We start from the raw sequence: 26121 nt of genomic DNA, 5'->3' as shown, positions 1-26121 counted from the left end.
CAATGGTTTTAATAAGGTGAGAGGGAATGGGGTCCGAGGCGCAGGTGGAGGGGGGTGGCACTTGCGAGGAGGGAGGAGATCTCCTCTGAGGATACTGCAGGGGAAGGATGGGAAAGTAGGGGAGAGGGTTGGTAGGGGGGAGGGGAGAGGCGGAGGGGTGACTTTGGGGAGCTCAGACCTGATTGTGTTGATTTTCGTGAGGAAATAGGTGGCCAGAATCATTGGGGGTGAGAGATGGGGGAGGGGGAGGAAACAGGGGGCCTAAGGAGAGAGTTAAAGGTCCGGAACAATCGGCGGGGGGTGACGGGCATGGGTGTCGATGAGGAGAGGAGAAGAAGTTTTGCCCTGGCGGAGGAGAGGCACTGAGCATTGTATTAAGTGTTCAGGGGAGTACAATACAACCAAAGTTGGTAGACACATTCCCTGCCCACAGAGAGTTAAGGAAGGAAAATGGGAATCTCCAGGGCTGGGAATGGCTGAGACAAAGGGATTCCCTTTTCCAGTGCCCAGAGTCCTTGAGTATTTACCTCCCCTTTGTCACCCACTTAAAAAAAACTAGGGTCCATAATGAAGCAGCATTATACCAGATCCCACGGTAAAATGAACTATCTCCTATTAGGGTTTTATAGCATGTTTGCCTACCTAAATTTGGAGGTTATATGAAGCGGTAGCAAACCTAATCCCTCCTGCCTGGGAGGACGGTGGCTAGAAAGACTGATCAGGTGGCCAGTGGTTGTCTGGCCCCTGGGGATCTTCTGTCAACTAGGAGTGAGGAAAAGTGGAGAAGAGAAGGGAGACTAGAGCAGCCATTTCTTTCTCTGCCCTTCAAAGATCTCACCTCCCATCTCACAGGAGTGAGAAAGGTCAGACTGGATGTAGTAAACCACAGATTCATTTCCATTTCATTTTACAATAGTACATTTGAAAGACATGTTTTCCTCCAAAAAGAGAAAGGTCTCTAATGACAAGCCTATGACGTACACTCCATGGATTTCATTTGGCATCAGATTCTGGTGGGAATACTTTTCATTTGTATATCTCAGGAATCTTTTACCTCCCTCAGATGTCAAAGCCTGTTATCTTTTTTCCTCAAGGTTTTTCATTCCAGCTAGATTGCCTTCAAACCTGTGGCTAATTGACATTTTCTCTTTGTTTCAAAGAGGTATCGTTTAGAACAGTATTGTTACTTCCTTTAAGCCACTAAATCAACCTAATTATATCAGAATCTTGTTTTTTCTGTTAATGAAGAAGTATGAGGGTCCTTAATAGGCTCTTCCAAAATTTTCACACAGTATAATTTTGTTATAGGGTGGAAGAAGTTATTGGTTTGGTGGTTCTGGTAATAAGAAAACAAAAGACCCCTTTGGCATTTGATATTCACCTCTCCCTCAGCTCCAGAGGACTTATTTACGTATCTTTATACTGTGCCATTTCCCCTGTCTGTAATTTGTCTTAATGTCTGTCTCCCCCTCTAGACTCTAAGCTCTTTGTAGGAGGAGATCATGTCTACCAACTCTGTTGTATTTTACTTTCCCAAGTACTGAGTACAGTTCCCTGCACACAGTAAGTGGTCAATAAATACCATTTGAATTGATTGACTGATTGATTGGAAAATGGCCCTGGGTTTTAAATTTAGCAATATTTCTCCCAAGATTATCCACAACAGGATATCGGCCCATGGAGCACCCCCGGAGTGACCATTCAGGTAACTACCTTTGTGGAAATAATTGTGTGATTTGATTTCCTAGAGTGTGGAAGAGATCATCCAGTCCAGTTTGGATAGACTGTATTTGGGATCTCAGTTTAGGAAAGAATAAACTCCCATTGTCATTCTTTAGCTTGTAATTGACTTCCCTCATTTTCTTAATGGTATTTGTTAAGCGCTTATTCTATGCCAGGCACTGTACTAAGCACTGGGTAGGTACAAAGATGTCAGGTTTGGACACAGTACCTGTCCATATGGGGCTCACAGTCTTAATTCCTATTTTACATATGAGTTAACTGAGTCACAGAGAAGTTGAGTGACTTGCCCAAGATCACACAGCAGACAAGTGGTGGAGCCAGAGTTAGAACCCAGGTCCTTCTGACTACCAGGCCCATGCTCTAGCTATTTGTCCATGCAGCTTTTCATTTCTTTCAAGGAAGCAGATAGAGTTCCTATGATCCTAGTACCAAATACCTCATTATTCACTTCTGCGTTGTGCAAAATCATAAAGAGATAGACCCAAAAAGGACCTGAAGAGTTAATATGACCCAGTCCTTACCTTCTGCCACGGAATACTTAAACCAGATAGGGTGAGTGACTTTGTATTCTGTCCTTAAGCGTCTCCAGGGATAGGGACTCCTCAATTTTCCTCAGTTATTCATTTCCAATGTCTTATTGCACTTGAAGTAAAGTTCCTCATATCCAACCAAAATCTATTCTCCTTCCATTTTTTTTACGGCATTTGTTTAGCTCCTGCTATGTAGCAAGCATTGTTCTATGCTCTGTGGTAGGTTCAAATCAATTAGTTAAGACATAGTGCCTGTCCCACCTGGGACTCACAGTCTAAGTAGGGAGGAGAACAGGAATTGAATCCCCATTTTACCATTGAAGAAACTGAGACCACAGAGAAGTTAAGTGATTTGGTCCAAAGATCACATAGCAGACTGGTGCCAGAGCTGGGATGAGAACCCAGGACGGTGTTCTTTGGTCTAGGTCATAGTGATTCCATTTTATACCCATTCCCTCTTGTTAACTCTATGTGGGCAGAGATAATAACTGTTAAGCATACTCGTAAAAAGTTTCTTTGTTAATCAGTGGTATTTAATAAGTGCTTACTCGTGTTCCGAGCACTGGAAGATAATTAACCCTGCCCTTTGCTTTCTATTCTCCAGATTAAATGACCCCGATTATTTCTGTGTTTTTGCCCCACTCCTCTGGACTATAAAATCTTAAGGGCAGGGATTGTAACCCAGTTGTATTTTCCCAAGCATGGCACTGCACTGTACAGACTAAGTGCTCAATAAATGCCATCAGTTGATTACTTTAAATCATTTTTGATGCTTTTATGGGGTTCCTCTCTAATTTCTCCATATTCTTTTAAAATTCTACACACTATTCTAAGAACCGTCTGATTAGTGCAGACTGTAGCAGAATTATTAGTACCTGCCCTCTGCCTGTCATATTACTGATCTTTTAAGCCCCAGGAACATGTTGATGTTTAATAATTACAATGTTACCTTTTTAAATTCATATTTAGCTTGTGATTGACAATTTGTGATTTGGCTTGTGGTTGGGTAAGATTTCCCTGTCCTTTGATTATAGTGTTTGTTTTTTGGCCCTAATTGCATCACCTTGATGTATCGCTCTAGGTTTTCACCCTGTTTCATGGGACCATTTCTCCAGTTGGTTTAGATCAACTTCCCAGTTTGCCCTGGTCCCAGAGTATCCCTTCTCTTGTTAAGATTTCAGTGTTTTTGGTTTTCCTCCTTAGCCAATTACTGTAATCCAATGGAACTGAAACAACTTTGCTTTTGTTTCCAGGACCACTATCATCCAAGAGAGGTGATTGAAGAAAGATATGCTAAGTACAAAGAGATTATAGAGTCTCTTCAGCAGCAACTGGATGCTTCCAAAGCACAGAAGTCAGAGCTTCAAAGTAATGACTCTTTATTTGATTTTTGTCATGAATTGAACTTCGCACCCTTTGGCCTGCCTTTGGTTCAGTCTGTTTTCAATTCATTCATCTAGAGCGCCTGTTTTGTCAAGGTTCTTCAACCCAGTTTTCCCAGTTGAAAGATGACTTTGGCTCACAAATCTTGTCAAGTTCCTATCCCTCCCGCTCCCAAAGATGGATGTCTTCCCTATCTCATCTACCTGCAGCTCTCATATGTCTTTGCTTACTAACTGTGAAACCATAGATCTTTTGAATGGATCTCTCAAGGAAGCTCTAACACAGGCCCCTGCACCTTGGGTCAATGGAGGTCTAGATGCAAATGAAGCATTTAGAAACAAATTACTTCCCAGCACAGTTGTTTGGTTATCTGGTGAATCAGTGCTATTTAGTGACACACGAATAGGTATAAATCAGTGCAATTTCCATAACAACATATGGCAAAGTTATGAATGTTTAACATGTTCAGCAAGTAGAGTAATCTAGTTTGAGTTCCATTTTTAAATTAGGTTCACAGCTGGAGGAGAGAATGAAGTGTGGTTTATGACAGAGGCTGACATTCAACTAAATGGGAAAGCAGAATGACAATTTGGGAAGTAGATTTGAAGGTTTGAATGTAGAACAGGATTATAAAGAAAATATTATGGTTCTGTTTCCCCACACTGCTATTATTTCAGTGCTTCAGAAATGAAGTATTTTCACTAATTAGTAAACTGAGTGTGCTTTTTTGATCACCTCACTAAAAACACATCTAACATGAAATGGGGATTTCATTCATGTCAAATATAATATATTTATTTTTTGTTTGCAGTGGAGATAATATATATTCACTTCTATATCATAAGGTTTATGCTCTTGCAAAGCCTGGTCTTCAGGAAAACTCACGCTGTAGTTTTAAGACTCATGTATTCCAATGCTGTGTGCATGTGCTCATGTTATTTCTTTCAAAACCATGGCCCACCATATCCACGTAGGCTCGCACTGTCAAACGTTCAATCAGTCAATCAGTCAGTGGGACTTATTGAGCGCTTTCTGTGTGCAGAGCACCATACTAAGCACTTGGGAGAGTTCAGTACAACAGAGTTGGTAGACATATGCCCTGCCCACCAAGAGGTTGCAGTCTAAAGGGGCAGACAGACATTAATATAGATAAATTACAGATAATCTCTAAGTCATTAAAAGTGCAGTGTCTTCTCTAAAATTTAGAGTAAAAGCATTTTTTGTGGCAGAGCTGAATTTATAAGATTCACAAACATGCATTTATGAACCTGGCTGAATGTAGTTTTTTATCTAGATAAAGTCCACGTGGCAATGTTGGAAAGTTTGGGAGAGTAGATCCTTAGTGTGTCAGTGTATTCGGATAGCCTTCATATGCAAAACAGCATATTAAATTAACTCATTACTGAGAAGAAGGTTTGAGAGGAGGCAGAGGATGTTATTTCTAGATGTTTGAAAAAGGAGCCTTGTTTGCTGGATGATTTCTTAGAGCTATATGATGATGTTCATAAGTAACTTTCAGGTAAATAAAGGCATGGTTATGTGGTGACCTAATGAAAAGGCCTAGGAATCAGGGGAACTGCCACTTGTCTGCTGTGTGACATAGGGAAAGTCAATTAACATCTCTGGGCCCCTCTTCCCTCATTCATAAAATTAGGATTAAATGCCTACTTTCCCTTCCTCAGTCAATCAGTTTTATTTATTGAGTGCTTACTGTGTGCAGGACTCAAAACTAAGCACTTGGGCAAGTACAGTATAACAAAGTTGTTAGACATATTTCATGCCCTCGAGGATCTTACAGTCTAGAGGGGAAGACAGGCATTAAAACAAATTACAGATATATGCATACATACAGATATATATATATATGTGCTGGGGGTTGGAGGGTGGGATGAATAAAGTATAGAGATCCAACTGCAATGGTGCCACAGAAGAAAGAGGGAATAGAGAAAGTGAGGGCTTAGTTGGGTAAGGCCTCTTGGAGAAGATGAAATTTTGATGGGGAGATTGGTGTTCTTTTATGTGTGAAGGGGAAGAAAGTTCCAGACCAGAGGCATGATGTGGATAAGAGGTAGGGGGCAAGATAAGAGGAACTCCAGTTACAATAAATTGGCTGGGATTAGAGGAGCAAAGTAATTGTACTGGGTTGTAATCAGCAGAGCAACATAGATGGGTGCTAGGTGATTGAGGGCTTTAAAGCCAATGATAAGGTGTTTCTGTTGGATGTGGAGGTGGATGAACCCTTGGAGGTTCTTGAGGAGTGGGGAAACATGGGTTGAACATTTTTTAGAAAAATGATCTGGGCAACAAATCGAAGTATGGACTGGAATGGGGAGAGACAAGAGGCAGGGAGGTCAGCAAAGTATCAATGCAGTAGTCAAAGCAGGATAAGTGCTGGGATCAGTGTAGCAGCAGGTTAGATAGAGAAGAAAGGCTGGATTTTAGCAGTTATGAAGATTGAACCAACACATTTTGGTGACAGATTTAATATGTGAATTGAATTAGAGAGATGAGTTAAAGATAATGTCAAGGCTACAGGCTTGTGAGACAGGAAGGAGTACATTGATGGGAAAAACAGCGGGAGGCCAGGGTTTGGGTGGGAAGACAAGGAATTTGTGTTTTGGAAATGTTAAGTTTGAAGTGTCTGCTGGACATCAAAGTAGAAATGTGCTGAAGTCAAGAGGAAGGTGAGGCTGCAGAGAAGGAGAAAGATCAGGGCTGGAGATGTAGATTTGAGAATCATCTGCATAGAGATCGTAGATTTACTCCCTTTTAGACTGTGAGATCTATATGGGACAGGGACTGCGTCTTACCTGATTTTCTTGAATCTATCACAGCCCTTAATACAGTGGTTGGCACTGTAAATATCACATTATTATTAAAATGTATTATTGATGTTATAATAATAATAATCAAATATGGCAAAGAACTTGGTTTAGCAATGCTAAACAACATAGATGGTTGAAAATTGGTGAGCCAAGTACTAGCCAACAGCCTCTGTAATTTATAGATTACTGTGCCCATTACTGATTTTGAAGTCTACACTTCATTTCCTTTTCCTTATACATTGGAGGGAAAAGTCTTAGTTGAGCTATCTGAGAGTTGGACCCGCTCCACATTTCATATATTTGTTTTTGGAAAGTACGTGTGTGTATGAATACAAGGGATAGAGAAATATAATATCTATATACTGTTTAGAACTGTATTCCGGTTAACCTTAGAGTCACAGAACCAGCCCTGTAGCCCGATTGCCAGAGAAATAACTGCTGGAGCAGCAGAGCTGTTTTGGCAACCAACTCGCATCGTGTTGTTACTGTTGTAAGAAGCCAATGAACCATCTGATATGACCAGACTCTGCTTCTGTAGTGAAGGGTGAGCAGGAAGTGTGCAAGTCAGTTTCTCTTTCAGGCCAAGTACTGTAGCCCGACCTCCTGCTGTTTTCTCCCATGGCAATCAACAGAGCAAAAATGATCAGATTTCTAGAAACCTGTTTAGATTTTGAGTGGGACCAAGTTCCACAATGGCCGGGAGCATAATGCAATATTGTACTAAGCTGACCAAGCTTACTGGGCAAGGCAGATCTGAAAGTTTATATTAAGAATCCAATACAAAGCGGAATCTAAAACAATATTTTCTCTGTGTCTCTGCAGACAACAGGAGCATTTCATGGCTTCCCTTTGGTCAGGCCTAATTGGGTTTTTGCACGCCATACAGCCTTCTTTGCTGTCACAGCTGTTTCAAATAGAACAAAATGTTCAAAAGCAAGTAACAGAACAGTGCTAATCAGATTTCACTGATCAGTGTGGCTTAGTCAAGAAATCCCTCTTTACTGCCTGCATTTCTTTTCTTCAGAAACTGTCTTATCTGTTCCAAATACACTTAAAAAAAAAGTATTCCATTCTTTTAAAGGGCCTACAGAAAAGTTTTTATTTTCCTCTACCTGTTTTTCCAAGAGGCAGATTAAGATTCCCAGATGCTGATCACTTTGATAGCCACTCTCCAAATATGCTGTTTCTTTAAGGGAGTCAAGCTGTTTAGAGAATAGGATAAAATCAAAGTCAATCAGTAAATTATATTTACTGAGTGATCACTGTTTGCAGGAGCACTGTACTGATCACTTAAGAGCATACAATGTAACACAGTTGATAGACGTAATCCCTGCCGAAGGCAAGCTTGCAGTCTAGAGGGAAGACTTACTATAAATAAATAATTACGGTATGTACATAAGGCTGTGGGGCTCTTGGGAGTGTGAAAAAAGGGAGCAAATCAGGATGATGCAGAAGGAAGTGGGAGAAAAGGAAATGAGGGTACAGTCAGGGAAGGCCTCTAGGAGGAAATGTGCCTTCAAAAAGGCTTAGAATGTGGGGAGAATAGTTGTCTGTTGGATATGAAGAGAGCGAGTGTTCCAGGCCAAAGGCAGGATGTGGGTGAGAGGTGGGGTGGTGAGATAAATGAGACTGAGGTACAGTGAGTAAGTTGCCATTAGAGGAGTGAAGTGTGCAGGCTGGGTTTTAGTAGAGAAGTAGTGAATTGAGGTAGGAAAGGGCAAGGTGACTGAGTGCTTTAAAGTTGATTGTAAGGAATTGCTGTTTTGTTTGAGGTAGATGGGCAACCCTGAAGGTTCTTGAGGAGTGGGGAAACATGAACTGGATGTTTCTATAGAAAATTGATCCAGGCAGCAGAGTGAAATATGGCATGAAGTGGGGAGAGAAAGGATGCAGGGAGGTTAGCAAGGAGGCTGATGTAGTAATCAAGGCAGGATAGGATAAGGGCTGATTAACAGCAGTTTGGATGGTGAGGAAATGGATTTTAGTGATGTTGTGAAGGTTGAACCAATAGGATTTAGTTAAAGATTGAGTATGTGTGGTTGAATGAGAGAGATACGTTGAGGATAACGAGCTTGAGAGAAAGGAAGGATGATGGTGCTGTCTACAGGGATGGGAAAATTCATTAAAATAAATGCTCCCATTAAACAGTATCCAAGCCAAATACATTTATAGATTGCATGAAGTGACCAAAACATTCCCTTTAAAGTTGTTGGGGTTTTTTATGGCATTTGATAAGAGCTTACTCTGTGCCAGGCTCTGTGCTATGCACTGGGGTAGATACACCTAATCAGTTCAGACACAGCCCATGTCCCACATGGGGTTTACAGTCTTAATCCCCATTTTACAGATGAGCTAACTGAAGCACAGAGAAGATAAGGGATGTGCCCAAGATCACGCAGCAGAAAAATGGCACAGCTGATATTAGAACTCAGGTCCTTCTGATTCCTGGTCCGTGCTCCACCAGGTCACATTGTCCCACCCTTTGGGGGGGAAATTTCCTGTTTCACAAGCAATATGTCACTAGCTCTGCCTTCAGAACTATGACAAAATTACCAGATTGTAAATTTCTAGTCAAGAGGAGTACAGCTAACTTTTATTTTAAATCCTGCCAATTTTTTATCTTCTGCCTGGATGGAATCACAGTCTGAACAGCCCTTTCAGCACATGTAATCTGAACTGCTTGGATTGAGAATCCCATTGCATATGTGTCTGTGGCAAAGAGGCCGGTTGCTTTACACCAAGGCTTCTGGCATTTCTTTGCTGGGACATGAGAGATGGAGATGCTCGAGGACAGGATGCAAGAAAGTCAGCGCTGGCCAGAGAGCAGTCCAAGAGGACAGTGATCCCAAAGCCTTTAGGACTGACCAGTGGGGAGTCTCCCCATTGAAGGGGAGGTGTATGGAGGGGCAAAAAGAGGGCATCAAGTTATCAGCGTTGCTGTACTCAGGAGTGGAACTCCAGGGAGAAAGGGAGAACTGAGAGCAGCCTAGCCTCCTGAACTCAATAATAATAATAATATTAATATTAATAATATTTGTTAAATGTTTACTTTGTGCAGGTGCTATAATAAGTGCTGGTGTAGATACAAGATAATTGGGTCCCACAGTCTAAATAGGAGGGAGAACAGATATTGAATCTCCAGATGAGGGAACTGAGGCAGAGAGAAGTGAAGTGATTTGTCCAAGGTCCCACAGCAAACAAGTGGCAGAGCCAGGATTTAGAACCCAAGTCCTCTGACTCCCAGGCCCATGCTCTTTCCCACAAGACCTCCCTGCTTTCCTCTCCTACTACAATTCAGTCAGCACACTTCGCTCCTCTAAAAACCAACCTACCTCAGTCTCATCTCTCATTGTCAACCTCTTGCTCATGTCCTCAGTTCTGCCTACATCTCCCTCCCCCTTCATATCCAACAGACCACCACTCTACCCATCGTCAGAGCTCTACCAAAATCATATAGCAATGATAGCAGCACTTGCTAAATACTATTACTGCTACTAGTGTTTATTAAGCATTTAGTGTGTACAGAGCACCGTGCTCAGTGTTGAGATAGAATACACAGGTCAGAATTACACATGGTACCTGTCCCTAGGGGGGCTCACAGTCTAAGAGAATAAAAGTGGTGAGAGGGACTGAAGACAGACTCATCAGAAATGATGAGGTATTAATACCCAACAAGGGCAAATACGTAAAAGAATAACAAAAATCGGCAGGGTCCTATGGCTAGATAAGCAGAGTGTCAAACTCAGAGTCCAAGGCACACCCGTAGCCACGACAACCACTTAGAGCAGCCACCAGTCTTCCCGAGGTTTTGTGGGGGCCCCATGCTGTGGCTTTGTGGAGGCCTCATGCTGTGAGTGTTTTTCTCTTTCCTGCTGAGTCGGTGGCAGGCAGGACGGGGTGGAGTTTCCTCGATGGCAACAGAGTGGAAGAGTTGGTGCCGGTTCCTGGGGAGGCAGCGTGGCTGGTTGGCAGGGGTCGGGGTGGAGGGGTGTATGGGGGGGAGGTGTGGGGAGGTGGGGAATGCCGAGAGCACAAAGCAACAGCTTTTATCCCCAGCCTAGCACACATGGAACATTCCCAGAACAGGGATCCTCACGGGTGGGAGGAAAAACGGGCAGTTACAGTGGTTACTTTGCTTTACTAAAGTCACATCTCTCCTCCAGGAAGACTTCCCTGACTAACCTCTCATCTTCTCACCCTATCCTCCCTCCTTTCTGCATTCCTTATGTACATGGATAAGTGCTTTGATACTCACCCCACCCCTTTGGCACTTATGTACATATCCTTATATTCTGTTGCTTTTTCTATTTGTAAGCTCCCCACTAGATTGTAAACTCCTTGTGGGCTGGGATCATGTCTATTAATCAGTCAATTAATGGTGTCTATTGAGCACTTACTGTGTACAGAAAACCATATTAAGCACTTAAGAGAGTTCAGTATAACAGAGTTGGTAGACATGTTCCCTTTCCACAATGAGCTTACAGTCTATAGGACTCTTAATGCTATCAAATTGTACTCTCCCAAGTGCTTAGTAGAGTTCTCTGCACACAGTGAGTGCTCAATAAATAGAGTTGCTTGATCACGCTCCCCAGTGCTTAGTAAGCTCCCAATAAATATCATTATTTGATTTATTGGTTGAATGCAGAACCCCAGGGTTTTGGTTGCCGAGATTGCTGAGCGTATGGTGTCCGGGAAAATATTGGAGCTGGCCAAAGAGCAGGTTGAGAGGGAGGTAGCTGTCACAAACCAATAGGTATCAGCAGGTGGGGCCAGAACCCTGGGGTTCAGTTAGCAGGAGTGTTCCACACAGGATTCTAACTTGGGGGGGGAGGAAGGGATCAGGGTGAGGGGAGGGTGGGGTGGAGAGAGAATCAAATCATCTGCAGTGATTGAACTTAAGACATAAAGAAAATATTGGAGCATGTGGACAGGGAAGAAAGGGGTGGGGAGACAGGACAAGAAGCAGTTAAGTTCAGGGTATATGAGGGGTGACAGGAAAGCCATTATGAATGGAGAAGTGGACCTGAAGTGTAATTTTTCCTAACTCAGGTCTTAGCCATTATGTTGACATTACTTCTGGAATCAATCAATAAATGGTATTGAGTGCTCACTACATGCAGAGCACTGTACTAAGCACTTGGGAAAGTACATTACAGAAGGTAGCAAGCATGTTCCCTGCCCTCAACTAGCTTATTGAAACCTAATTGCTTATAAGTGTATGGGGAAATGTACCTCATGATATGTCCATTCACAGTGCAGCCTCATTTTCAAGAAATATAACCCAGGTGTATCATGGGATATTTGTGTGTGTGTGTGTGTGTGCGTGCATGCATGTGCATATGTGTGGGGACTTGAGGGAGTGGAGAGACAGAGAGAGAGAAATCAGTGGTCTTTCATTTTGAAGAAACTGCTACTGATAATGAGGTCTTATGCATTCAATATACCAGACCAACCTTTCCTATCTTATTGTTTTCATGTGAGGGTCCATCCTTCCTTCGCTAAAGAGTTTATCCCACATTGGGCCCATCTCAGTTTTCAAGCTGCTTCCTTAGTATTCCAGTCTTTCTGAAGTCTTGGCTCCAGGACAGCAGAGCCCCTCTCCTATTTGTGCTCATGAAGTCAGTCTCCTAAGAGTCCATTCCTTTATTGCATCATTTGAGACTGTGCTTCATAAATTTTTCACCAATTACGTAGTTCTCCCCTAGCCCCATCCAGATTTGCTTGTATCCCCTTTCATTTCCCTATTCAGCAACTGGTTGGGTGTTCTGCTGTCATCCATTCTCTTCCCTTATCCAACCCAGCAGAACTGAATGGTTTTGAGCTCTGCCTGAAGGCTGGTCAGCTCATTGCACTCCAGCACTTTAAGATGGGTAATCTACGGTGAGAATGGTTTGTAGTGAACGCTGAGGAAACAGCTCCAGGTCCTTCTGGAGTAGATACAGGTATTTAGAAAGCTGGAAACCACACCAGACTTGCAGACTTTGTAGAAAGCTGGAAACCATACTAGCTTTGCAAACCTTCGACTTGATATGGAGATAAAGACCCCTTGATGCCCTACCCTCTATTCTGCACTCTCCCATGGCACTAATGTACATATCTGCAATTTATTTATTTATGTTAATGTCTGTCTCCCCCTCTGCTCCTCATGGGCATGAAGCGTGTCTACCAACTCTGTTATACTGTACTCATCCCGGTGCTTAATACAGTGCTCTGCACAAAGTAAGTACTCAGTAAAACCATTGATTGATTGATCCTGAAGACCTGGCTGACTGTTTGGCTTAGTTTTTCTCTTTGTCCAAACAGTGTTGCTTCATAGGCATAACACTCCTTGATGGATTTGGTAGCTGCTTTAAGCTTTTGGTTGCCATTGAAAATCTCTAGTTGTGTCTAGGACTTTGTGGGTCCAGTCAAGTAAATGCCCTCCGTTTTCTTCCGACATACTGTTGGATCACAGTGTTACTCCAGAACTGCAGAGCACCTCATTTCGTCAGACTTATTGTTCAACCAAAGTGTTTCTCTGAATCTGCAAAACGATTCATAATCTTTTGCTTGTCTTTTTGGGAATGTGTCTCTAGAGCACAGTCATTTGCATATTGTGGTAGTAGCAGGAATAGTAACAGCATTTAGTAAGTGCCTATTAAGGTCCATAAGTGCTGGAGGTGGTTGATGGGTTGGTTATCTGACTCAAGATGCTGGAAAACAGGAGGTTGTATGGAAGAGTATTTAAAAACATCTCAAAAGAGTGTTCTAGAATATAAAAGAGCAGTATATAGATCCTCTCTCCATTTTTGAGAATGACAGTGAGATCCGAACTAAGTATGCAAGATTGATGTCACCTATGTCTCAGGGTCTGTTTCTGTTTTTCAACCCCCTTGTCTTTCTAGAACTTGTGTATTTATTTATGCTCCTCCTCCACCCTTTTTAATATGTTTATTCAGTTGTACCTTCAATTATTTGTCTATTTGCAAATATCTGGGTCCACCTTCCTTTTTAGAGTGTAAGCTTCTTATGGACAGGCAACACATCTCTTCCTTGTTTTATAATTTCCCAAGCATTCGGTGGGTTCACTATAAATGCGATTTCTACCACTACTATTTTCCTGGGAACCACTGAGCAGCTGGTCTGGCTTCTGCATTGGCCTCCGAACAATCGACTATTTCAAATTGTTTGAGTCTGTGCTTCACTCTGTCTGTAAATCATTTATCCGGCACTCTCAACATATGTCCACCCTTTTCAGTTCATCCTACAAAGCTGCTGGATGATCTTACGGTCATCCATTCTCCTCACATGTGCCTCCTGGCAAAGAGCATTGCCTCAATCCTGGTGAGCTAACTGAATGCCAAGAATTTATTGTTGATAACCTTGCACATATATTTGTAATAATAATGTGCATCACTTTAAATTGTGTATTATAAAATATTTATATATATTAATGACTGTCTCCCCCTGTTAGACTGTAAGCTCATTCTGAGCAGGAACTATGTCTGTTAACTCTGTTGTATTGTACTCTCCCAAGTGCTTAGTACAGTGTTCTGCACATGGTAAGCGCTCAATAAATACCACTGATTGATTGATTAATTGCCCAACCCTTTGAAGTTGACTGTGGTTCATAGATGATATTGAGAAAACTTCTCAGGAATCTGAATATGTCTTCTATAACAGGTCCAGGTCTCATGTTATGTAGAATGTGGGACACTATCGCAACTTCAAAGAGCTTCAGTCAGTCAGTCAATTGTATTTATTGAGTGCTTACTCAATTCATTTATTGAGGACTATATGAAGCACTATCTTCAGACATATAATATTTCATTGTTGCCAATGGTAGAACTATACGAAGGAGTATAGAGATTCCTGGGCTCAGGGTAGTGCATACCCCTGGTTTTCTTCGTATTTATCAGTTGACAAAGTTTTTTTATGGTAATTTTTAAGCTCTTAGTATGTTTTAAGCAATGTTCTAGCATTGAGGTAAGTACAAGTAAATCAGATTAGACATAGCCCCTCTCCCATATGAGGCTTGCTATCTAAATTAGAGGGAGAAGGACTCCATCCTCATTTTACAGTTGAGGTAACTGAGGTACAGAAAAGTTAAGTGACTTACCCAAGGTCACACAGCAAGCAATTCATAATCAGTGTCGTCTTACTCTTCTTAAAATCCATAATTATATGTATAGCCTCAAGAGTACAGTCATCAGCAATTTCTGGGCTATTATTTCAAAATCTTTTAATAATGCTTCTAACCTGCTGAATTAGTAACAATGCTTCTCTCTCCCAGGAAGCTGATGAGGAAAGGGCTTGATGGGATATATCAATTCTTGCAGTGCCCATCAGTAAATCAATCATCCAATCAATCAATGGTATGTGTTCAGCTCTTACTGTGTACAGAACCCTGTATTAAGTGCTTAGAAGAGTACAGTACAATTGGTAGGCACATTCCCTGCTTATAATAAGTGTACAGTCTAGAAAGTGAGATAGAAATTGATATACATGAATAAATTAAGGATATGTACATAATCAAGCAATCATATTCATTTGGGCACATACTTGTACAGTGCACTGTACTAAGCTCTTGGGAGAGTAAGAATAAATAAATAAATTACAGATAGGTACATAAGTGCAGTGGGGTGCAAATCCAAATACAAAGGTGTCACAGAAGGGAGTGGGAAAAGAGCAAATGAGGGCTTAGTTGGGAAAGGTCCCTTGGGGAGATGTGCTTTTAATAAGATTTTGAGGGTAGGGAGAGTGATTTTCTACCAAGTATGAAGAGGGAGGGTGTTCCAAGTCAGAGGCAGGGCATGGGTGAGAGGTTAGCAGTGAGCTAGAATGGCTCAGTGGAAAGAGCACGGGCTTGGGAGTCAGAGGTCATGAGTTCGAATCCTGGCTCTGCCACTTGTCAGCTGTGTGACTGTGGGCAAGTCACTTCACTTCTCTGTGCCTCAGTTACCTATGGGGATTAACTGTGAGCCCCACGTGGGACGACCCGATTACCCTGTATCTACCCCAGTGCTTAGAACAGTGCTCGGCACATAGTAAGCGCTTAACAAATACCAACATTATTATTATTATTATTATTATTATTAGATCCAGATACAGTAAGTAGATTGGCACTAGAGGACCTAAGTGTGGGGCTGGGATGTAGTAGGAAATCAGTGAGATGAGGTCGGAGGGGCAAGGTGATTGAATGCTTTAAAGGCAACTGTAAGGAGTTTATGTTTGAAGAGGAGATGGTTGTTATTCTTCTTGAAGATGATGGTCTTATCTCACCTCGAATTTGTGTGTCATTTCTCTAGCAGAGCTTATTGCAGTGTTTGAGAATTAGGTCGTGACATACTGCCATACACACAGCACCCTCTAAAACATTTCCAGTTAGTTTGGGGCACTCCACTCATTGACTCTCTACTATAACAGAGCATTCAGTTGTTGGATTTGTTATTGGTAACAGTTGATCATTTAATCATATTCATTCTAGGAAGGTATAGACTAACTAAAATGTTATTTTCAAAATAAATCATGAAAGCCTGCATATTTAGAGAAATCTAGTGTCCTGAGAAATGTGATTCATTTCCTGAATAGAGCAAGTCCATTATGTATCCAAATCTTCATTGTTGGGAGACTCTTTATGTTTTTGTACCTTTGGTATTGATGTAATTTCGCAGTACTAAAGTAAGAATTTTTGGCCTTTAGGCTATTTTAATTTTATTGAAAAGTCACAAGGATACACCTTAAGGAGACTGTAGACAGAATATTATTTTTTTTATTCATCCTACTATTTTAGATGAACTCCTAATAAAGCTAAGCACTAACACTTTACTAAGTCAGTGTAATATTTTAGAACACGGTCTGAGGAACAGTGTGGCCTACTGGAAAGAGCACGAGTCTGTGAATCAGAGGATCTAGGTTCTAATCTCTGCTCTACCAGATGTCTGCTATATGATCTTAGGCAAGACTTTTAACTTCTCTGTCCCTCAGTTTCTTCATTAATAAAATGGAGAATAAATCCCCATTCTCCTCTCTACTTTGATTGTGAACCCGAGTGAGACGCAGGGACTGTGTCCAAACTGATTAACTCGTATCTACCCCAGTTCTTATAATGGTGCTGGACACATAGTAAGTGCTTAACAAATACAAATATAACAAATATAATAATGATAGCATTAAAAAAGGTAACACAGTTCCTGTACTTTCACTATCATCAGCTTCCTCCTCAACAAAATTTGATTGCATACTATAATAATAATAATAATAATGGTATCTGTTAAGCGCTTACTATGTGCCAAGCACTGTTCTAAGCGCTGGGGTAGGTACAAAGTAATCCAGCTTGGCCCACGTGGGGCTCACAGTCTTAATCCCATTTTACAGATGAGGTAACTGAGGCACAGAGAAGTTAAGTTACTTGCCCAAAGTCACACAACAGACAAGTGGCAGAGGTGGGATTAGAACCCACGACCTCTGACCCCCAAACCCATGCTCGTTTCGCTAAGCCACGCTGCTTCTCATAATAATAATTATGGTATTTGTTAAGCACTTACTATGTGCCAAGCACTATTCTAAGCGCTGGGGTAGATACAACGTAATCAGGTTGTCCCACGTGAGGCTCACATTCTTAATCCCCATTTACAGATGAGGTAACTGAGGCACAGAGAAGTTAAGTGGCTTGCCCAAGATCAGCAGAGTTCAGAGCAGATACTAGGCACTTGTGAAAATACGAAAAAAGTAGAAGGAAGCAGTACATGTCAGTCAGTAGTATTTATTGAGAGTTTACTGTCTGCAGAGCACTGTACTAAGCGCTTGATAGAGCACAATATAACGGACACATTCCCTGCCTCCTATTATAAATGTATAAGTAATGAATTGGAACAAATATTTTTACGTAGCTGAAGTATTAAAGACCTAGTGAACTTACTAAAAGTAAAGCTTAAAGGATTGGAGAAGAGGAACCACCATACCAAAATACTTATCCTTAAAGGAGGACTAAAGCCTGCAGGAAATAAATATAATTGAATAAGACAAAAATACATGATTTCTCAAGAGGAAACCTGATCTTCCTTATCTTTAGAGTTGTAAGAAAACTTGGATAAAACCTGGAAAAATAGTGATGAAGGGGCAGTTGAAAATTTACTTGGGTTTTCCAAAGATTTGGCTACAGACTCAAGTGAATAAAAACTGGTTAGGGGATATTTATCTTGTGAAGATAAATTTACACTGGTTGAGCAAGAGCAGGAAGTAGAGTCTTAGTGAATCACAGCCTCTCATGGCAGGGAGAGGTTGATAAAAAGATGTCTAAGCTCCTTGGCTGTGTTAAGTATTCATTTTATTGATTACTTAAGGGAGAAAGTGCATAAACAGTTGTCTCTCAGTGCAGAATTTGTTTCTATTGGTAAACACATGGAGGATTGCACCAAAGTCCAAAAGGAATTAACCTCACTTTAAAGTCTATCAAGAGTGATGGCAGAAGATTTTCCATTTGGATAAATTAAAATAATTTACAGCAATAAAATTGTAACTTGAAGTATTCCTAAGGGAAGAATTCATAGGCATCATTAAACATTTATCATCAGAGGTCAGCTTAGTGTGGTATGTTTTCCAATTTAAAACAACTGTTTAAGAAGCATTTACATGCTGAAAACAATAGAAACCTACTGAAAGAATATTGGAGTTTTGTAAACAGTGGCCTATGAATAAATGCTATTGACTAACTCACAGATCACCTTGCATTAAAATTGAGTTCTTATTTCCCTTCTACATATATTTTATTTTAGTGTGATTTCCCCACTATATTGTAAGCCACTGGAAGGCAGGTACCGTGTCTCCTGATTTCACTGTACTCTTAGTACAATATTCTACCTACACTAGGCACTCAGTATATACTATTTAAGTTAGAAGTAGAGATAGTTAAACAAACACATGAAACCCAGAATTCATAGAAGGCAAAAACTAGACTTAAGCCTAGAAAAAATGAACATTAGTAAGGATTTTTGTACTTTACAATCAATCAACCACTCAATGGTGTTTATTAAGTGCTTAGTGTGTTCAGAGCACTCTACCTAACACTTGGGAGATGGCAATAGAATTAGTAGACATGATCCCTATCCAAGAGCTTCCAATCTAGTGGGGTAGACAGGAATTAAAATTAATTACAGCTTTGAGAAGCAACAAAGCATAGAGACATGTACATAAGTGCCATAGGGGTGCGAGTGGGGTGCGGTGAATATCAAAGTACCTAGGGAATTTGGACCCAGTGCATAGGGAATGCAGAAGAGGGAGAAGAGGATGGGTATGATATGAGGGATGGGAGTTCCAGCCAGAAGGGAGAGAGTGAGCAAGCGTTGACCATGAGGAATGAGATTGAGGTACAGTAAGTAGTTTTGGTGTTAGTGGTGGGAAGAAATGCATTGATTTCTTAAAATGATAGTTAACTGTCCAAAAATTGCTCTTCTTTCCACCCAACCCTTTCACTGCAGGCAACAGCATCTTCCTTATTCACAATCCTGACCTTGGCATTATCTCCACATCTCATTAACTTGCACATTTAATCTAGCATTAAATCTATGTGGTTGGACCTACCTTTGCAATATCTCTATAATCTTTTCTTATCAAGTACTCATTTCCTCCTTGAATACTGCGTCACACCTCACTCGTGTCCTGCTTGTATTCTCTTCCAGTATACTTCACTCTATTGAAAATTTCAGTCCATGTTCTCATCCTAAAAATCCAGTGGTTGCCATCACTCTGTGACAAACCAAAATCCTTGTCATTGGCTTTAGGCTTCAGTATCATCATCTCCTATTTTACCCCTTGATCTCCTTATTATTCAATCCACACATTTTGTTCCTCCAATGCATACTCTCTTTACCAATTCATCTATTTCCTCACCTTGACTGCATCGTCTTCAGGTCTGCAACTTCTCACTTATGTCACTAGTCCATGCTCTCTCCACATTCAAAGCTCCTAATAAACATTTCCTCAAACGTTTCCCTCAAGGCTCATTTCGATTCCACACTTTAGCTGGGTACTCCTTAAATTTCGGATTCCACCCCGTAGGACTTATATACATATCTTACACACTAGTATTTTCCCAATCTGTAATTGATTTTAATGTTTCTCTCCTCCTGTATACTGTAAGCTCCTTGGGGGAAGGGATCATGTCTACGAAGTCTATCATATCAAACTTTCTTATACATTTAGAGCGCTCTGCACAGAGTTAGCCCTCAATAATTACAACTGATAGATTTATTGAATGTGTTTCTGTTTGATGCAGAGATTAATGGGCATACAGTTTGAAGTGATTAGTTCTTCCTTTACAATTTTTGGTAGTCAGTGAAATACAGTGTGAGTAAATCAGGATAAACCAAAGGAAGAAGTGCTTCATCCTCTTTATGATCAACATGTCAAATTCAGTTCTGTAGTGAGTCAGTAAATCCATCTACGATTGAACTTGATTGAGGCTGAACGTTTTGATTAGCTGAAAAGCATATGGATTTACATCTTGTTTCTGGGCTAGATTTATTATTTGAAAACATCAAAAAAGAATTTTCTCTCAGTGTATGACACTGTTTCATTGAATAGATGTATTCTTAAGGGAGCTGTGGTGGACTTGCCTCATTCCTTTGAAGGGTTAGGAATTTCAGTTTGGACTAAATGGAGAGTATGCGGAATGGAAAAATGGAAAATTAATTTACTCTCGAGGGGAACACCCTCTAAGAAAAGACCCTGAGCCACCTCCACTAAGTGAAGACAACAGGAACTGCATGTCAGGTGCTTGTATAGGGTTAAGTTTCTCCATTTTAAAGGAAGTTCTCCTTCAGAACAAAGAGAATAGGGGGAAATAGAGGTTGACAAAGGCAGTCCAGAAATGATGTCCTAGAGACGTGTGTTTGCACATATGTGAATGTGTGTCAGTGTGTGCATGTATGTATGTAGTGTGTGTTTCAATCAATCGAGAAGCAGCATAGTGTCAGGAGGAAGAGTTGTCAACCTACATACACATGCGCTGAGCACAAGGAATACTACAATGTAAGCTTTCCTTATCTTGGGGTTTGGCAGGAACTGTGAGCCCATGTGGGATAGGGTCCATATCCAACCTGAATATCTTGTATTTACCCCAGTAGTTAGTACATTCCCGGCACAGAGTAAACACTTAACAGATGCCACGATTATCATTATTACCCTCTAGACTGTACGCTCATTATGGTGAGGGAACATGTCTGCTCATTATATTGTATTGTACTCTCCAAGTGCTTAGTACACTGCTCTACAAGAGTAAGCACTCAGTAAATACCACTGATTGATTATTATGGTTATTATCACTATTTTTAAGAACACAGTCCAGTCAATCAATAGGTAGATGTTATTACACACTCTGGTGTGAGGAGAACTGTACTAAGAGTTAGAGAGTTTAATCACACCAGTATGCATGATCCCTGTCCTAAGGACCCTCACTCCATTAGAAGGGCACTGGATGTAATGGAGTTCAGGGTTTTTTTTTAATAGTATTTGTTAAGCGCTAACTATGTGCCTGGCACTATACTAAATGCTGGGTAGATGCAAGCTAATCAGGTTAGGCACAGACCCTATCCCACATGAGGCTCACAATCTTAATCCCCATTTTACAGATGAGATAACTGGGCAGCAAAGTTAAGTGACTTGCCCATGGTCACACAGCAGATAAGTAGCAGAATCAGGATTAGAACCCAAGTCCTTCTGACTTTTACACTTTTTTTATACCTTACTAAAGAATGTTGCTATTAGGGCTGTGGGCCAATAGTAAATGGTTGGCGGGATCAAGATGGTCTTCTTTTGAGATGCTTAACTAAGCTAGATATGGTTCAGTTTTTCTTCATTTTCATGGGAATGAAAAATATATAAATGCAGAAGATAATGTGCTGAGTTTATAGCATTTGGACAAGAGTACAGAGATATCTTCCTTTCAATTAAGAAAATGTTTCATATTCACGAAGAGGTTTTTCCAGGGCAGTCCATCACTAATTTGCTATATTTACCTGTTCTTGGCGGGGAGATGTAGGCGAGTCTCTTCTTAAAACTAAAATAAATAAATAGTAAATAAATAAATAAGTCCACAGCTTAATTTTTCTTTAGGAAAGTCAACACAGTGTAACAGTTCTGTTAGCTTTCAGTTCTGTCATTGCTCTATGGGGATGAATGTGTGGTTCCTTGAAGAGTCAATGAAATAATTAGTTTTGTGTTGTTTTGTAAAACTGTGGTATATTTGCAAGAACACTGAATAAATAGAAGCTTTGCAGGAAGGCTCCTTGACTGCTTCTGTAGGGATTTCCTAGACAAATATTGTAGAGCATTAACTCAAGACTTTGGGTGCAATCATTTTTATTCTTCTTGAGAAATCCTGAGTGCTTTTGATGGTCATTCAAGTTTTTTATTTTGTTTTTGTAGAGAAACTCTATTTCAAAATAAGCTGGCTTTGAATATCAGCATTCTCTTTTCTTCCTGATACGTAGCTAAATTACATTACTCAGTAAGAACTAATGGAAAATTGCATTGGTCATAAACGTCCATAGCTCAAAAGAAAGTTGCTGGCAATAAACAAAGTTGGTGGAGGAGCAATTCTGTCGTGGTTTAGAGCTGGTCTGAAATGATCTTGTTTGAATTTGTTGTGTTTTCCCAGTTGAAGGGTTTCCCATCTGGGAATACCATTGGTAAAGGTTCATTGTTTTGTCTTTGATTCTGCTGCATGTCTCTTGTTTGAACTGTATTGCAATTCTGTTGTATGGTACTTTCCCAAGCACTTAGTACAGTGCTCTGCACATAGGGCTCAATAAATACCAATCAATAAGTATTTATTAATTGAATAGCTTCTTGGGAACCAGGTTTTGAGAAAAAGGACAGATTTGGGCTCTCCAAAATTCCTGTTCAGGTGGTAAAGTGAAAGCTCCCTTTTCTGTCCGTAACCTTGTGTATATACCTGTTCTTATTACAGTTTCTGGCAAATACTAAGCACTTAACAATACACAGTATTGAGAAGCAACATTATCTAGTGGAAAAATCAAGACCTTGGGAGTCAAAGGACCTGGATTCTAGTGTGACTCTGCATCCGCCTGCTGTGTGTCCTTGGGGAAGTTGCTTCACTTCTCTTTTCCTCAATTTGTTCATCTGTAAATGGGCATTCAATTTTTGTTCTCCCTCCTACCTAGATTGGGAGCTCCATGTGGGTCAGGGACTGCGTTTGACTGATTATCTTGTATCTACCCAGCATTAGTACAGTGCTTGGCATGTAGTAAAGTGCTTAACAGATGCCACAATTGCTGCTGTTATTGTTGGATATATTCGTCTGTAGTGACATGCCTCTAGTTCTCAAATATTTACACTTTTCAAGTTAGCAGAATTTAGTTTGGGCATTCTCAGCACTTGGCATGTCCATGAAGTACGAGATGACTCTGAAATCTCCTATTTCATTCAGACTGATGATGGAAATGATTACCCTCATGAGCTGCTAAATCACATTAATCATTTGCTGCTTAAGAGAGCCCAGAGTTAATCTGCTTTCCACTTTCTGCCCTTAACCACAACCAGCATCTCCTGGGGTTAACTACAGAGATCCTCGAGGATCTCCAGTCACCTCTAATAGAAAAACAGCTTAAACTCATTTCTAGTTGGGGGTGAGATATCTGTATACAAAGGCCTCATCTTCTCCCACCGGCCAAGTCTCACTGGAAATGGGGAAGGAGTTGGTTTCCTTCAGCGTGGCTCAGTGGAAAGAGCACGGGCTTTGGAGTCAGGGCTCATGAGTTCGAATCCCAGCTCTGCCACTTGTTGGCTGTGTGACTGTGGGCAAATCACTTAACTTCTCTGTGCCTCAGTTCCTCATCTGTAAAATTGGGATTAAGACTGTGAGCCCCACGTGGGACAACCTGATTCCCCTATGTCTACCCCAGCGCTTAGAACAGTGCTCGGCACATAGTAAGCGCTTAACAAATACCAGCATTATTATTATTACTTTTGCACCATTTCACCTCCCCATCCCTCTCTCTTTCCTTCTCTGAAGCCTCATATCATCCACCTACGCCACCACTGCAGTTATTAATCAGTGTCATCTAATAATGGCAGTAATTGTTAATTGCCTACTATGTTCCAGGCACTGTACTAAGCACTGGGGTAGATTATAACTAAACAGATTGGACCCAATCTCTTTCCCACATAGGGCTCACAGTCTTTAATCCCCATTTTACAGATGAGGGAACTGAGTCACAAAGAAGTAAAGTAACTTGTCCACAGTCACACAGCAGACAAGTGGCAGAGTCAGGATTAGAACCCACATTCTTACTCCCAAGCCCAGGCGCTAACCACTATGCCATGCTGCTTATCCTTTCCCCTTCTCTCACTCCCTTCTGTGCCACCCTGACTTGTTCCCCTATTTATTCCCCCTTCCCACTTATGTACATATTTATAATTTTATCCATTATGCTAATGTCTCCCCCTCTAGACTGTAAACTCACTGTGGGCAGGGAATGGGTCTGTATTTGTTATTATAGATCTGGCCGTAGGGGTACTATTGCCTCTCCCCTTCCTCCAACTAACATTTTCCCTTCCTCTTTCTGCTGGAAGCTATAGTACTAGCTCACAGCTTGAGCAGAAGCCATAGAAGTCCCTACTTAAACTTTGAAGAGTAGTAGTTCGATGGTTACAGTGGCAGGGGGCTGAGGGCACAGGTGGAAGGGGCCATGTTGGGATACGCAGGGATCAGAAAACCTAGGAATAATGAAGGTGAAGGGCCAAGGGGTGGTGGGCAGCAGGGAGTGATTCTACAGTGAACTTTTCAGTTGCCTAAAAGGATACAGAAGTGATAAAGGGGAAAAAACATCAATTTGGGTCTGTAAATCCTCTGAAAAAGTCAAGTTTCCCTGGTGTCAGCCAAATATGAAGAATCATCATGCACAGTTGCTTATGAGAGAATAAAGGATAATTTAAATGAATTGAAATTGAAATGAAAAGCAAGGCTTATGCATGTTTTTCTTTAGATATGTAAACATTCAGTGAGGTGCATAAACATAGTGTTTTTTTCTTTCTCTTAGGATGCAAAAGCCTGTTCAGATTCTTCCAGTGTTCGAGAGGTGGAACTTTCCTCCAGTTGGAGGGAACACAGCAACTTTTTATCAACTTCGATGCTTTCAAGCTCAAACTGTAAGTGTTGAAATATGGTCATTAGCAGGTGAAATATGGTAATTAGCAGGATGTTACCTCATTGCTCCTGCAAAACATATTTGTTGATGATGAAATTGTAGCCCAAATGTCTTCTTTGTTTTATTCCCTGAAAATAAATTTCAGATATCTCAGTTTTCACCCAAATCCCCAGGAATCAAATGATCATTATTTCTTTTGGCAATAATACTTCACTCTGGAAATTATTTGGTCTCTAGGTTAAATTTTTACCATTGAAGAAAATTCTGTGTAAATATTATACCTCACTTGCAGTAATTAATATTTTGCTTCTTGGAGCAACAGTCCCACCTGATAATATAATGCAGGTTTAATTTTTTTCTGATTTCTGAGTTAGAAATGCTGGGGAATATCTATGCATGTGTGGGTTTCTTTGTCTCTCTATAGATACACACACATCCCAATATATTCATAGGAAGTTTTCTAAATATATGTTATTTGAAGTGTCATGGTCTCCAACCACCCTTATTAGCTGGGAGTTGGTCTCATTAAGTATGTGATTGTGTGAGTGGGTGCGGTGTGGAAGTAAGAGAGTATACCTCATGAAGACAGTTCTGCTAAAATGGGTGGTGATAGTACATGATGGCAGAATTAGTGAAAATTCTGCCTATGAAGTGCTTTTGTCTGGATAGAATGCAGTACAGAGTTGGGAGAAATTGTTAGGTGCATATGCCAGCGCTTAATGCAGTGCCTGACACATAATAAGTGCTTAACAAATATAATCAGCACAGCATTTTGAGTTTTGTGTGTATCACGGGGTGTGTCTGAAATCTTCAAGATTGGGATTCACACTTACCCTCGCTGACACTGGATCTTAATGTCAGCGGCTCCATCTTTGAAAACACAGGACATTTATAGACATACATGTCTATGTTTATATATATGTATATTATATTTATATATATATAATGTTCATAGAGAAAGTTCAATCAATTAATCGTATTTCCTGAGTCCTTACTGTGTGCAGAGCACACAGTATTAAGTATACTAAGTGCTTGGGAAAGTACAATATAACAGAGTAAGAGAGTTCTTCTGTAACTTGGGTAGTGGATTCTTACAGAACTCCATATTAAGGAAAACTTGCACTGTACTTCTCAGTCTGTACCTGACTCCACAAACAATGCACATACACACCCCTTTCTTCCAAAACTGAGTTGTGTTGTATCCAGGTAGAAGTACATCAGTACAAATCAGTTCTCTAATTCTCCTGTCAAAACGTGTTGAAAAAACTTGCATGCTGGAAGAAGAAAGTATACCCACTCACACTCATATATATATGTTGTATATATACACACATACACATTGCCTTGGATAGTCATTCAATGTAGTTTATTGAGTCCTTACTGTGTGAAAAGCACTGCAGAGTACAATACAACAACAAGCATTCCCTGCCAACAACGAGCTCACAGTCTAGAGGGAGAGACAGATGTTAATATAAATAAATAAATGGACAT

General features: G+C 40.7%; 1 protein-coding gene across 3 annotated transcripts in view; it reads left to right on the top strand.

Annotated features, from left to right (window-relative positions):
• CEP128 (centrosomal protein 128) overlaps positions 1 to 26121 on the top strand; it is a 453487-nt gene that overhangs the window by 410180 nt on the left and 17186 nt on the right. Inside the window, exons 24-25 of one of the 3 annotated variants that reach the window (XM_039911721.1) lie at positions 3527 to 3641; positions 24523 to 24631. In XM_039911721.1, the coding sequence (XP_039767655.1) occupies positions 3527 to 3641; positions 24523 to 24631 (224 nt within the window). Of the gene's footprint in view, positions 1 to 1652; positions 1706 to 3526; positions 3642 to 24522; positions 24632 to 26121 lie in introns of those variants that run through there. The other 2 variants (XM_039911724.1, XM_039911722.1) reach the window with 2 other exon arrangements.

This window comes from Ornithorhynchus anatinus, chromosome 1 (genome assembly GCF_004115215.2).
Source record: "Ornithorhynchus anatinus isolate Pmale09 chromosome 1, mOrnAna1.pri.v4, whole genome shotgun sequence".
Classification (NCBI taxonomy): domain Eukaryota; kingdom Metazoa; phylum Chordata; class Mammalia; order Monotremata; family Ornithorhynchidae; genus Ornithorhynchus; species Ornithorhynchus anatinus.
The sequence above is the reverse complement of the archived record's forward strand: the minus strand, read 5'-3'. Positions and strand labels throughout refer to the sequence as shown.